General features: G+C 47.1%; 1 protein-coding gene across 1 annotated transcript in view; it reads left to right on the top strand.

Annotated features, from left to right (window-relative positions):
* LOC147631328 (proteasome subunit alpha type-3-like) overlaps positions 1–15268 on the top strand; it is a 43390-nt gene that overhangs the window by 2603 nt on the left and 25519 nt on the right. The window contains exons 2-4 of the mRNA XM_086809720.1: positions 2333–2415; positions 2553–2592; positions 2741–2824. Coding sequence (XP_086665846.1) covers positions 2333–2415; positions 2553–2592; positions 2741–2824 — 207 coding nt within the window. The remainder of the gene's footprint in view (positions 1–2332; positions 2416–2552; positions 2593–2740; positions 2825–15268) is intronic.

Raw genomic sequence — 15268 nt, 5'->3', positions numbered from 1 at the left:
AGTACTAGGTTGGTAAACTCCTAGGGGCAGATTTAGAGACGATTTTGTAGCTCAATTGGCTCTAGAAGTGCCCAAAACATACACTTATATACGGGACACCTTTTGGGCGATGCAATTTTGTGGATTGAAAAGGCAAAAACGATTGGATTATGAATTTTCTTCTTATAAATAGCCAAGCTCTCATTCGCACATATCATCTAACCCCCCTTTGGGATCATGTTATAGGTAGTCACTAGAAGGTCTAAAGTCAACTTTTTGGTCAGGCCAAAGGCCTCAGAAGTTGTATAGACATCATCATCTTTTTGTACCATATAATACATTGAACACACAGCTCATCTCTCCCTCTTCTTTCTTTGTCTAATCATCATTAAAGTTTGCATATCAGGCTTAGGGCTGAGGATCAAGTAAGCAAGGCTTCCGTGCATGCAACACACGGGTAGTCGACATGTCAAAGTAATAAGACCTGGTGGTTGGGGGGGCAAGGTGAACGCGAAAGTGCTGAGGTATGGGAGAAGGTACTCCCAATGTAGAGGGGTCTTAAGGGTTTTTTCACGAGGGAGGATCTTGTAGATAGCTAGTATCAGACATGACTTCTTGGCCATAAGCTACCAGGAAAGCAGGTATACGGGCAACCGTTGAGGTGTTATGAGGCTATGGGAAAGTGATCACCATCCATCTAATGAGACCATTTGCCCTGTGCTGGTCGTATGTGATGCTTTTGCCAGAGGTGCTATGCCCGCAAAATAATGAAATGACAGGTTTCTGAAGTAAAACAAATTATACATTTTAGCATGCATAAATTGAAATGAGCACACGTGCAAAAAACCTTGTCGAGGAGTGGTATGCCATGTGTAGGTAGAAGTCATGAACATGCACTCCATAGGCATGGCGACTCAAAATGATGTGTAGAAGGGGCCTAGTCATTTTTTTTGTGGGCTGGCCATTTTTTGCTTATGGGAGACTTCAGGCTGATTAGAAGAATTTTTTTTTGTGTGTGTGTGTGTGTGGGCTGGCTGTTTTTACTTACAGAAGACTTTGGGCTGATTAGAAAACGTGGTGTGTGTGGGGCGCGGGGGGGGGGGGATGCTGATTTTGCTTTACGGGAGACTTTAAGCTGATTAGAAAACGTCTTTTTTTGTATGTGTGGGCTTGGCTGTTTTTGCTTACGGGAGTCTTTGAGCTACGTGAGAGGGATAAAGTGACAATTTTTTCTGAAGGGGGGGGGGATTCATGAAGGGATGCCAAAACCGGCTAGAGAAGAGGCCAGGTTGCCAATTGACTAGCCTGTAGGGGGGAAACCAGACCAAAACTACCCAGTACCATGGCTGCATAATAATTGATTCCCTGTTCTGTATAAAAGAGGTGCATGTAACATCTGAAAATTGCTCATTTATTGAAGGAAACAACTGAACTTGAACACTTGGGAATGTGCAAATACTGAAAAAAATTCATAATTTCGTGTTCTTAATGATGCTTGTGATATTAACAGCATACGAATGGTATTGTGGCTTAGAGTCTTGCTATCATTAGTGCAGCCTGTTGGGTATTTCGGAGTCACGTGTGTGTGTGTGTCCATGTGTACTGCCCCCAAAGGGTTTTGTGTTCGTATGTATGTTGTGTAGCCTTATTCATGTATATGTGTGTGTGAACACCTGCATAGGTGTGAACTCACTCTTATAATTGGATAAGGTAGGTTTATGACATGTGTCTTATGCTTATACGTGTATGTGATTTATGTGAATCAAAAGATAAGGTTTGTAACCTATAAAAGCATGTACTCGGTGTACTTCATAAAAATATCAATCAAAGTACTATTGAGTTGTGCAATCATGTCTCTCTACCTTTGGCTCTCTCTCTCCTTCTCTCTCTACAGTTGTTTTTCTTTCTTTTCTACTTCACGTGATGGAGTTCCACTTGCCACAGCTTTCTGCGCCTAACCCTAGGCAGCTGTCCTGTGTAACCCTAGCATAGGCCTGCTGTCCATACAGCCTTGTTTAGAAGGCTTGGCTGTTAACTGCTTAAGTTGTATTAACTTTTAAGAATTACAGTAGAATGGTTAAACCTCCAATTACTTCATGGAGCTACTATAAGAAGGAAATAAGGCAATGCTGCAGTGTATCTTACACTTCGAGATTTTTATATTGACACTTCTATGAAAGGAAGCTCCTATGCTTGTGTAGACTTTTGTCTTTGATTGCTTCTCATTTGACTCGATTATGCATACCATGTTTGTTTTCTCAATGTTTGAGCATTTGGAGACTCTTGTAATATACAATAAGAAGAAAAGAGACTTTTTGAAACTGCTCTAACATGATTTCTGGTTGATTCACAGTATGATCTATCGGTGACAACCTTTTCACCGGATGGGCGTGTCTTTCAAATTGAGTATGCAACAAAGGCTGTTGACAATAGCGGGTATAAGGATTTCTATGGGTGTTTTTCAATCTCTCTGTTTGCGTGTGTGTGGCGTGTTGGGGGGTTGACCAAATCACTTATGTTGGACTTATTCTAATCTCACACACACTCAAATCTCTTTGTTTACATTTTGGCAGAACATCTGTCGGCATAAAGTGCAAGGATGGAGTAGTCTTGGTAATTTTTGACTTTGATTGATTATTTCATTGCTTATGCAAGATAAGGTCACAATACGTCTTGGCCTTGTGACTCTCATATATATCAAGAGATTGATTAAATGCATCCTTAGGGACACATTGATTTTTGTGTCTGAGGGGCGTGCCAGGGTGTAGAGAAGTTGATTGCTTCCAAAATGTTGCTGGAGGGATCTAATCGCAGAATACATTCTGTTCATCGGCATGCTGGAATGGTGAGTTTCTCTCCTTCCATGTGTGTGAGTTCTTTGATGCAGGTATACACCTATCTCTGTACATATGGTTTTGTTGAAGTTAATATGTCCATGAGAAAGTGCATAGCTGGTGAGTGGGTGTATTCGATGGTTGACTTTTTGCTTGTTATTGTTCGCTACGTAGTCTCCAATCAGACCAAGTGATTCACAACTCATGTGGGCGGCCATCTTTCCTCCTGAGCTGTGTTCACATTAGGGCTTTTTAATTTCAGCTATGTCCACATGCAATTGCATGTCCTTAATGCATATGTATGCCACACTAGCGAAGGCTGCCCTTGTGCTCCTCCTCGTACCTCTTATTGATGATGAGTCAACACGACTCAAACTGTGATTTGTTGTATTTTGATTTATCCAGTTTCTTCTGCATCAAGTTTTTGAGATTTTGAGTCTGATTATAATGGTCAAAGAACTAATATAAGCCTTAAGCATAGTGTTCCGAGGCTTAACTCTTTCCTTAGCTTATAGTTTTCCCAACACTTAACCAAGAAGGTCAAGTGAACAATTGTTCACCTGCAAAAATAGGCAGCACTGTCCTCAGTTTGCCACACACGGAGAACAATGAAAATAAGAAGCATTAATGCACTGTTGTGACGATGAAATTCAGACAGTAGTCTGGGCATGCCCTTCTGTAACATGCGGAAGCTTTGGGGGAGATCGGTAACTTCAATGCTCAGAAATCAGCACACTTGTCGTGATGAAAATAACGCACAAAACTGAATGTAGATGTGCAGAAAAATATATAGAGAGAGAGAGAGGGAGAAGAGGACAAATTATTGGGTCCTGAATACCCTCTGTAGGGCCCCCACCACGAATGGTGTATTTTGCTTTTATTAGAATGATGCAAATCTGAAAATAAAAGACTGAACCTGAACCTTCTTGGCTGAGGAGGATCCTCTGCCCTAGACCTTCAATTCTTCACCCTTTGCGTTAGCTTTTCCTTGGCTGTCCTGGCCCTTGAGTTAGCTCCGGCACTTTGTGAATTATGAGATGAATGAATGAAAACAAGACTTGGGTATTTATACCCCATAATGTATCCAGTCGGCCAGCTACTAAAGAGCCTCACAAGTAGGTCTTGAAAAAAGTGTAAATAAATGGTTTCACACCATTCAATGGGCTGGTCATCCTGCGCGTGAACCAAGAACAGTACCCAAACTGCTGGACAGCCCTGCGCAAGGGTACTGTACTGCTGGGCAGCCTGTGTGGGCCGCCCCACACTTGGCCAACAGCCATTCTAGGCCTTGTTGCCGAGTCGGCTGGCTGTCCCAAGGCCCTAGGGCTGGCCGACAGCCCCTTCCAGCCCATCACATGGCTGGTGGGCACAGCCGGGGCCCTCTTGGCTCATTGGGGGTGGGTCTGCACCTCCCCCATGCCCACATCAATGGTCTTGGGGTAGCCCTATGGGCTGGCCCCATCTCTACATGCAAAACCCAACATGCCTACACAAAGGTTTGGCATCCAGTGTCACACCAGATACATAGAACCACTGACAGCATTCATGTGCAAGACAATGCACGCTAGACCTCGGACGATTGGAGTGGAACCCTGGCTGACTCGTCCTGGACTGGGCTCACATGGGACCAGTTTCCCACCCCAAGTCTTGCACCTTCTTGTGCAGATATGTCTACGTGGCATCCAAGTGCAGGATGCACGTGACACCCCCTTCTGCTTAACTTGACGGAAGCTGCATAGCCTTCAAATAATCCGTCAATAACGTCAGATAGTCGTTGAAAAACTTTGTCAAGCCATACCGCTTCGTGGGTCCCTCGGTCCTGAAACTTTGTGAGGAACTGTCTGTGTCTTCGGCCTGAGCCATGCTTGAAGCGGTGCAAAAGGATCTGTTTAACTTCAGCTTCATCAATGATATCTGGTTCCGCCTCGTCTTTTACTTCTGAAGGTATCAGACCTGCATATGGTTTAACCAACTGACATGAAACACATCGTGCATAGTCCAACTCGGAGATAGCTTCAACTTCATTGAAACCTCATTAATTTTTCTCTGGAGATGGGAAAAGGTCCAAAGCTCCTAAATGACAACTTTGGGCATTGCTTGCCCACCTGTTTCAACCTTTACTTCATAATCCGAAGATACACCCAATCACCTTCTGAAAACTTCATATCCCTTTGGTCTTTATTGACCTGTCGAGCGTAGGCCTCCTGCGCTTTAGTGAACCTGTCTTTTACTGACTTCAAAATCTCCTGGTAAGACTCCGTCAATCTATTTGCTTCAGGTACCGAAGACGAGGTCCTGGTCAATAGCGACTGGAATGGTCTTCCAAACGCTGCCTCATATGGAGTCCTGCCAATAGCTGAAGAAAAAGAATCATTCAAAACAGCTTGAACTAAAGGCAAATATGATTTCCACTGTTACTCGCATCGGTGATCACTTGGAATGGCTCGTCCCACGAGGCAAGTGCTAAACAAGGCGCTTCGGATAAAGCCACCTTGAGGTTCTTGAATGCCTCCAATGCTCGTGGAGTCATTCGAATCCGTTGTCTTTTAGTCTCGACACCCTTTAGCAGATCGGTGAGATCCGTCGAGAGGTCAGAAAATTTATCTCTGTGGGTGGAGTATGCCTGGCATATATCCACAAAGGATCTGATGTCATAAGCAGTCTGTGGTACTTCCCAATTGACAATCTCGGCCACCTTGGCCGGACCAAGTCGAATGCCTTCGGCACTAATTATATATCCAAGGTAATGAACCTTGAACAAATAAAATTGTGACTTCTTCTCATTGACGTAGAGCTCGTTGCTTTCCAGCAACTTCAAGACTTTCTCCACATTAATGTCTGTCAGAATACGCAGCGGAGACGATGACCAAATCTGGGAACACGAGAGCAAAAACGCAAGCAGAAAAACAGCACAAGAGAGAGACAGATGTAGGCGTGTAACTCTGCTCTATATACACAAGAAGATCCCGAGGAATGATACAAATGAGGTATGGGGGCTGGGGGCCTATATATACCTCCCATAGAGGGCAGTCGGCCAGCAGAAAGAATGCCCACGACTGATAAAAAGGTCCCACGACTGCATAAATGCAGTCGGCCAGCAAACAGGTGCCCACGACTGATGAAATCCAGTCGGCCAGCAGCCCAGTAGCCCACGACTGATCAACATGGAGTCGGCCAGCACTGGGGTGCTCCTGGCATCACCTGGCAGCCCTCCCAAGCCTCAGAAAAATGGAAAAAAATAGGAGAAAAATGCGGAGAGTGGGGAAAAATGGGAAAACACCTCATAAGGGTGGGCACACCCACAACAAAGGCCCTGGTGTATAAATCTAGACAGGAGATGACTTCTAACACCCCCTCTCAGCTCCTGGCTGTGTAACCAACCACTGGGAGCTGGAGTGCCGCCTGAGCAAGTCCTGAGAGAGCGACTTCGTGAAGAGGTCCACCGTACTGTCCTTCGTCGAACAGAACTCCAGCAAGATGTCATCAGCAACAATCTGTTCACGAACAAAGTGCCTCTGGATGACCAAGGGTTCCTCCAGTGGAAGCCCAAACCTGCAATGTAACCTCCTCCTGCTCCGTAAAACTGCTCCTGGGCCATAAGTAGATCCCCTTGTGTCCGGATCTCCTCCCCAAACCGAGTCACTCCAACCGTGGAGTCGGACTCCATCCAACAATCTCCCTCCTGTGTACAAGAGTCCATGATCCTTCGCATGCTGCAGAAACCACAGGAAACGCAATCCTGCCTCACAAAGAGACATCTGCAACCAAGAGCTCAACTGCCTCATCAGGAAGCTCCCGTCCAATCCGGTGTCCATCAACCAGATCAATGAACCATACAGCTTCTGAGTCACAAAGACATCACACTGCTCACAAGGATCAACACCTGTTACGTTGCACAAACAAGTCCTGGAAACCTGACGAAACCTGTTAACCACCCCCTCTGAATCCGGAACCACAAAGCCTGGAGAAACCACCTCCTTCTGCAAGTAATTACTTGTCACCTGCCTGGCTTTCCGAAAGGTCCCCGTGGAAAGAACATCCTCAACTACTGGAAGTTCTATGTCCCGAACACTATGAGACATCAGAGCATAAGTGACCTGTTCAGCTTCCTCTGACTCACGAACACAAGAACTACCAACCTCAGTACTGGAAAGTTCCTGCCAACTGCTGCCATTTACTGGCAAGCTATCCACCACCTGGTCTCGGAAAGCCCGCACCTGCAGCGTATCCACACTTGAGTAGCCATTACCAGACTGCCACTCATCACAACCCTGAGGACCTGGGAGAGGGAGTGCTGAAAGCCTGTAGACTCCATTCTCCACTCCACCTTCCCAAACCACTTGGCCTGTTGCTTTGTCCCGGAGAGCAACAAAATGCTCATCAAACTCCACCCGTACGCCAGTCTTGCAAACCTGATGCACTGACAACAGATGAAAACCAAGTGCCGGAACATACAACACCTGGGAGGAATGCTTCCCCCCTCTGCCATCGGGAACTATCTCCATCCTGCCCTCACTGTGAACTGGGATAGTGGACGTATCCCCAGTAAGAATATGACCAGAAAGCCTGCAGAGATCCTGTAAACCGGAACGGGAAGGAGTCATGTGCCTGGAAGCACCACTATCGAGAATCCACTCCCGAGTATCCGTTGCGGAGAGTCCTCCAATCTCCTCCCTGCCTGAAGAAAATGAAACATCGGTGTCCATCACCTCCAGGTGCACAAAAGCCGGAGTCTTCATGATTGCTGAGGAGTCTTCACCCTTCTTGGTCTTCCGCTTGGGACACTGCCTCCAGTAGTGGCCTTTCTCGCCACAATCATTACAGGTCCTCTCTGCCTTCAGTTTCTCGCGGTCAGCGTCGGACTTCTTCTCAGAAGACTTCTCCGATGAAGCCTTCCCTTTGCCCGAGTTACGGCCTTTCGACCGTTGGCCAGTAAAGGCCTCCGAACCTCCACCCTGAGGAGGGTTCGTAAATCGTTCCTCCTAGTCCAAGACCATGGGCACAAGCTCCTCCCATGTTATGGTGCTGAGCCTGCCACTGGTAATCAACGACGAGTAGAATGCTGAGTACGAAGAGGGCAAATGTGACAGCAACGTGATGGCCATGTCCTCTAACGATATCTCCTTCCCAGCCTGAAGAACTTCCTGCTGAAGAGCCTGCAGCTTGTTAATATGCTCCCGCATCGTCGACGACTTTGCAAGGCTCATAACCCGCATCTGTACTTCCAAGGAAATCCTCTTCATGGGCGATACCCTGTTGTAAAGTGAGGCCAAATGCTGCCATATACCTCTGGCCAGCGTCATGTGCTGTACATGGTTGATTACCTGTAGTGTGCAGTTGAGGAAAATAAACGAACGGACCCTGGCGTTGACACGATCCCACATCTGTGTTTGGGCCTCCCGGTCCTTTCGGGCTGACGGTAACTCCCCTTCCTCTACTTCCGGCCGTGGAACACCAACAACGACGAAATCGGCGAGGTCGTAAGACTCCAGAACGGATTCCATCATCACCTTCCATATGCCGTAATTGCTCCCGTCCAACTGACGGTCCACCGGGAACGTGGGGAGTGTCGGGATCTTCACATGTCTCTCGGCCATCTCAAACAGATCTGCCATAGCGGGGATGTACTCTGAAAAGGGTGGGTGGGTGGGTGGGAACAAAGAAGAACTAAAACCTGCAAGTGGCTGTCCAGCAAATCAGCTCGCCTTCCTCTTGCACCTTCTCTTCCCGATCAGCCCAAAACAGTCCACCAATCGGCCACAAAAGAGTCCCCCTCTTGCTCACACAAATCCCAAGACCTATCTAGAGCCTAGGGCTCTGATACCATGTCAGAATACGCAGCGGAGATGATGACCAAATCTGGGAACACAAGAGCAAAAACGCAGGCAGAAAAACAGCACAAGAGAGAGACAGATGTAAGCGTGTAACTCTGCTCTATATACACAAGAAGATCCCGAGGAATGATACAAATGAGGTATGGGGGCTGGGGGCCTATATATACCTCCCATAGAGGGCAGTCGGCCAACAGAAAGAATGCCCACGACTAATAAAAAGGTCCCACGACTGCATAAATGCAGTCGGCCAGCAAACAGGTGCCCACGACTGATGAAATCCAGTCGGCCAGCAGCCCAGTAGCCCACGACTGATCAACATGGAGTCGGCCAGCACTGGGGTGCTCCTGGCATCACCTGGCAGCCCTCCCAAGCCTCAGAAAAATGGAAAAAAATAGGGGAAAAATGCGGAGAGTGGGGAAAAATGGGAAAACACCTCATAAGGGCGGGCACACCCACAACAAAGGCCCTGGTGTATAAATCTAGACTGGAGATGACTTCTAACAATGTCATGCTGCACAACCGTAGCTGAATATACCAGTATGTCGTCCAGAAATATAAACACACTTTCCAATCAATTCCCGGAACACCCACATCATCATGCGGTTGAATGTGGCTGGGGTGTTCGTCAAGCGGGCCCATTCCGTACGAAAGGTTGTCTTGGGGATGTCCTCCTCAACAATCCTCACCTGGTGGTACCCACTCTTCAAATTGAGTTTCGAGAACACCTTAGTCCCATTCAGCCTCTGGAGAGTATAATCTATTGAGGCATCGGGAATCTACTCTTGATAGTCAGCTTATTGAGTACATGATAATCGACACACAATTGAGAAGACCCATCTTTCTTCTTGACAAACAGGATCAGTGTTGCAAAAGGCGACACGCTGGGGCGGATGAAGCTAGATTACAACAATTCTTGGAGTTGGCGGTCCAACTCCGATTCCATTGCCTTGGAAAGGCGATATGGAAACCTGCTCGGGGGTTCTGAGCCTGGGAGGAGATCGATCTTGTGGTTCTCTGGTCTGGACGAAAGTAGCTGGAGAGGGAGATTTTTCCGAAAAAAAATCTTTTGGAACTTTTCATGGAGAGCCAAATACTTCTCGGAAGCACTGGCCACCGTCTGGGCAGTTTGGATGTAAATCATGGCACAATGTGCACCTTTCCTGATTGCTCGTTTAGCTTGCAAGTGGCTTATGAGCGGAAAGTTCGGAATTCTTGGCTCACACTTAATGGTCATTGGAGTATTTGACACATTTCGACTAATCTGGAAAGTGTGCTTGTCCCACTTGACATCAGGAAGGAACTTGTGAAACCACTGAATGCCTAGTATGATGTTTCCTCCTACAAGAGGAGCAACCATAAAATCACGTACAAACTCTATGCCCTAAATAACTAACTTAGCACCAAGAGCTTCATACTTAACGCTTGTCGTCATGTCTGTGCTAAAATCCTCAACTTGCTTGTCCACCGAAGTCGGGACGAAACGGGCTCGCCGAGCGGCCTGTTCCGTGACCACGTCCTTCGTATTGTCGCTATCAAACAAGACGACGACTTTGGCCACCTATGTAGCCAAAGGTCTTGAGCAATTCGTTGCACTCATACTCCTGGTCATAAGCGCCCTTCTGCTTATCTTCGAGCTCCCGGCTAATGATTGCTTCAACCGAAGCATTGGGATTTGAAGAACTAGGGGCAGCCACTGGGGTCTGTGCGGGAGCTGGACTCACCACTGAAGCCGTGGAGGCTGAGGCGGCGGTCTCTGGAGCGGTAGTCTTCTTAGAACACTCTCGAGAAGTGTGTCCTTTTGTATGGCAAAAGAAACACCTACCCTCCTTGTATTGAGTAATCTCCTCAACACTCAACTTGCCATTGGTCTTGCCTGCCTCCACTTTCTGGTCTGGAGTAAGCTTGGGCGCATTGGTCGAGTTCTTGGAGAGGCTCCCGTGCTCTATCCTGGGGAAGACCCCGTTTGGTTCTGGCCTTTTTCCCTCGAGGTGCTAGCCTTGGGAGTAGCCGCTTTCCACCATTGTGCTTCATTTCAGCATTCTGCGCAAGCGAGAGTGCGTCTTTGAAGGTGGCTGGCCTAAACATACGCACCTCCCACTGGATTTGCGTGTCAAGGCCATACATGAATTGCCCTTTCTTGTCCGTATGAGATAAGCCTAATTGCAAACATAAGTTCGAAATTTTGTTGGCAAACTAAAGGACTGGTTGCACGTTCTGACGCGTTCCTCGAAACTCGTCTTCGAGTCGCTCAAGGTAATGGGGCGGTAGAAACTGTTACTTAAGGTTGCGGACAAACTCATCCCAACATAAGTTGCCATACCTAATCTGGTGTGGGCATGAGTCCACTGGGTTCACCAAGGAATGGCCTCACCTTCCAAGTACCAATTGGCTAAGATCACCTTGTCAGTATCATTCTTTCTAACTGTGGCAAAGTAAGCTTCAAATTGATGCAACCATGAATAAAGAGCTGTGGGGTCGAGTTTACCATTATACTTACTGAAATTAACTTTTTTGGGAAAACGATTTGAGGAAGCCGCTGGTGTCAGTCTTGCGTCCAAAGCCGCAAGGTATCGCTCTTGTGCCATGCGTCGCATGGCTTCGTCTTCACGTTGTCGGATCTCCAATGCACGCATCTAACTCGGTTGCGGTCGTGACAGTTCGAGAGGGTCCCTGTGTAGAGGATCTGGAATCTGGGAAACAGAAGGAGAGGGAGGAGGAGACAAAAAACGCGGAGCCGGAGAACGGCTGTTGGAACATCTCTTTAACACTCATGGCTGATGCCCTAGCTGGGCTGCCTGGTGCACTTAGGTCCCAAGGTTCTTGGTCTCTCTCGTCGTCCTCGAAGCTCGCCATAGCAAGAAAATGCACCTCCTTTTCGGAGTGCAATCTGACCATCCACTATGTGTGCGGGAGACTTCCGGAGGCTGAAAACCAATCGTCCTTCGAGGGACAGGAGTCACTCAGAAAGGGGTGGTCCACCGGAGTCTAAAAACCAACCACACAAGCGAGAAAAAAAATTCTGGTTTCTTGCTGAATCTTTACACTTGAAGTAGGCTTTGATACCACTGTAACATGCGGAAGCTTCGGGGGAGATCCGTTACTTCAATGCTCAGAAATCAGCACACTTGTTGCAACGAAAATAACGCACAAAACTGAATGTAGATGTGCAGAAAAATATAGATAGAGAGAGGGAGAAGAGGACACAGTATTGGGTCCCGAATACCCTATGTAGGGCCCCCACCACGAATGGTGTATTTTGCTTTTATTAAAATGATGCAAATCTGAAAATAAAAGACTGAACCTGAACCTTCTTGGCTGAGGAGGATCCTCTGCCCTTGACCTTCAATTCTTCACCCTTTGCGTTAGCTTCTCCTTTGCTGTCCTGGCCCTTGAGTGAGCTCCAGCACTTTGTGAATTATGAGATGAATGAATGAAAACAAGACTTGGGTATTTATACCCCATAATGTATCCAGTCGGCCAGCTACTAAAGAGCCTCACGACTAGGTCTTGAAAAAAGTGTAAATAAATGGTTTCACACCATTCGATGGGCTGGCCATCCTGCGCATGAACCAAGAACAGTACCCAAACTGCTGGTCAGCCCTGTGCAAGGGTACTGTACTGCTGGGCAGCCTGTGTGGGCTGCCCCACACTTGGCCAACAGCCATTCTAGGCCCTGTTGCCCAGTTGGCTGGCTGTCCCAAGGCCCTAGGGCTGGCCGACAGTTCCTTCCAGCCCATCACATGGCTGGTGGGCACAGCCGGGGCCCTCTTGGCCCCTTGGGGGTGGGTCTACACCTCCCCCATGCCCACATCAATGGTCTTGGGGTAGTTCTATGGGCTGGCCCCATCTCTTGCCTACACAGAGGTTTGGCATCCAGTGTCATACCAGATACACAGAATCACTGACATCATTCCAGAGGGAGACTCACAACGTGGACTGGCACTGTTTCATGTGCAGGACAATGCACACCTGACGTTTGTGCAGGACAATGCACACTAGACCTCGGACGACTGGAGTGGAACCCTGGCTGACTCGTCTCGGACTGGGCTCACATGGGACCAGTTTTCCATCCCATGTCTTGCACCTTCTTGTACAGATATGTCTACGTGGCATCCAAGTGCGGGATGCACATGACACCTTCCTACACTTAACTCTTATATCTTCATGGTCCTCCCACTGACAATGAAATTCAAAGAGTAGTTTGGGCATGCCCATTGCACACTCATACTCACTTTATCTTCATAGTCCTCTATCTCAATCCATCAACCAAGAACCTACTGAAGACTGACATGCTAAGCACAATGCTATTCACCTCTTGCTTTGTGTTTTGTTAGTCACAATTTGCACATTTTCAGCGCAGCCTCAGTGTCAGCGATGGCAGCTAGAGCGTGACAGGAAGGGTGTAGGCAGTGCGTGAACAATAGAGGCGCTAAGCTACGTGGCCTTTTTTGAATAAGGTTTATCAAAGCTTAATGAGGCGTTGACAAGCCAATGGGCTGTCCACAGCCCATGACCAACTAGCCACCACAAATCCTAATGTATATTGCTAGTTGTCATGCTAATAATGGGTTCACACATATATAAGCGCCAAACCTAAGACTCAGCTGCCCATACACCCAGCTACTAGCCTAGTAAGTGCTCGGAACATCGATATTGTGCTTATTCTTTCTATCTTTAGCGGCGCGTTTGCCTTATCAACTACTTATTTGCTGTACTAATTCTTTCTATTTGCTACTTCCCTTAGTGCTAGGCTTCATTATGGCTAATTCTGCCCTGCATCTCTGGAGGTTTGACAGAAACTCAGCACGAAGTGCTTTGTGTGAATATATGGTCTTATGTGTGTGTGTGTGTGGGTGGAGTGCGTGTGTGAGAGCATATCTTGATACAAAGTTCTACACCCACTATTGGGCATTGATGACGTTAGTGGCGATGTCGGAGTATCTAGTCCATACTATGCATAATGGAGTTGATAGTTATATAGTCTTGTGGGTTGACTACCATGAGTATATAACTTGCATGTTCCTAAAAGGTGAATTTGGGCATGTTCTTGGATTCATCTAGGTATATAGTAAGTGCCCGGAACATCGATACATCATTCAAAGGGGTTACCTCAGTGTGCAGGGCAAGCATGACTTGACCTATGCGGGATGTGCACAATGACCTTGGCATTCGTGTGGTGGCACATTGGTTGACATATCCCTGGACAAGGGCTCACAAGGGCTCACAAGGGCCCAGGTGTCCAACCACAAGGCTTGCACATTCCTCGGCAGTCATGTCCACGGCAGGGCCACGGTGCACTGCTACATCACTTAATGTGCAAAGTATAAAAGGATTTGCTTGAGGTTGGGGGGATATTTGCGACCCAGTATGGTGTACTCTCTCGTGCTTCTCTCTCTGTCATTTGTGCATATGAAATCGTCTAGTTTAAGTGCTGAATCTGTGCTCTAATCAAGTTTACAATTCATCTCCAAGTCTTCCGCATGCAACATTGGTATTAGAGCTTTGACACTTGAAGACAATTTAACATGAGTTTTTTTATAGGTTGGGGTTGGGAAAAGTCACCATCTTTTTGGTATTGTTGGTTCCTTGTCCCACCTGTCCTTCCTTACGTGAAGGGATACAACCCTTGCTATTTTTTCTCATGTGGATGGTTTACTAGTGCTCACGGGCAACCTTTAAGTGTAGCCCACATCGATTGTTAATGGCTAAGGGTATGAGAAAAAGCAGAGTGAATATTAGGATCAATACTGAAACCCGCCATAGGAACCATTGTCCCACATAAGGAGGCGATACCTGAGTTGTCACAGGTGGTTGCACATGAATTCCTGGCCTTATATCCATGGCCTAAGTGGAACTCCCTTTCCCTTCCCAAATAGGGGACATAGGCTGTCCACCAGTGTATCCATAGCCATAGTTGCTTGCATATAAAATTCAGCCATGGGAGAAGCACGTATGAATGATGGAGAAGTCTTGCGCTAAGGAGAAGATGCAGAAATTTCAATAAGCCTGCAGGAGTATGAGGAATTCAGAGGGTTGGAGATGGTCACCAACAAGGGGTAGGTGTAACAGGCTTCAGCTTTTGCAAAAGAACAGCTCACAGAGGTCGACTTTCAGCCCACGCTTGACACACGCAGGCTATTGTGAGCATGCACCCAGAAAAGCAATCTCAACCCCAAATTAACAAGACACTCAGTTTTTGGCCCTCTTTTCTCCATGCGCATGCTTTTTTTAGATGCCTGAGGTACTGCTATTTGCAGCCATGTACACAAAAAGCATCCTTTAAAGTCCCAAAAAGCAGAAAGTCCCAAGCGCATAAAATTCAGCCCTCTGCAGAACTCTACCAGCTCCCTGTATAACACAGCAAACAGTCCCAAATCCTCTTATGCATGAAAACGACCAAGGCTAAGGGTTTCACCCACAAACACACGCATAAGAGGTCCAATCAGGGACCACACAAAACTCAAATAAACATGGCAAAAAGCTCTTACTTTTTCATAGATACACAACACCACAAAGACTGTCTCTTGTATATCTAACCATGCAGGCCTTGGAAGACCCGGTGATGGATTTTCTCCCCTCCTCCTTTTGGAGTTTACCACACTTAATTCCAGCAGGGCTGGC

Source organism: Cibotium barometz, chromosome 15 (assembly GCF_041138505.1).
Source record: "Cibotium barometz isolate CiBa-2024 chromosome 15, ASM4113850v1, whole genome shotgun sequence".
NCBI lineage: Eukaryota > Viridiplantae > Streptophyta > Polypodiopsida > Cyatheales > Cibotiaceae > Cibotium > Cibotium barometz.
Note: the sequence above shows the minus strand (reverse complement) of the source record. Positions and strands in the feature narration are given on the sequence as shown.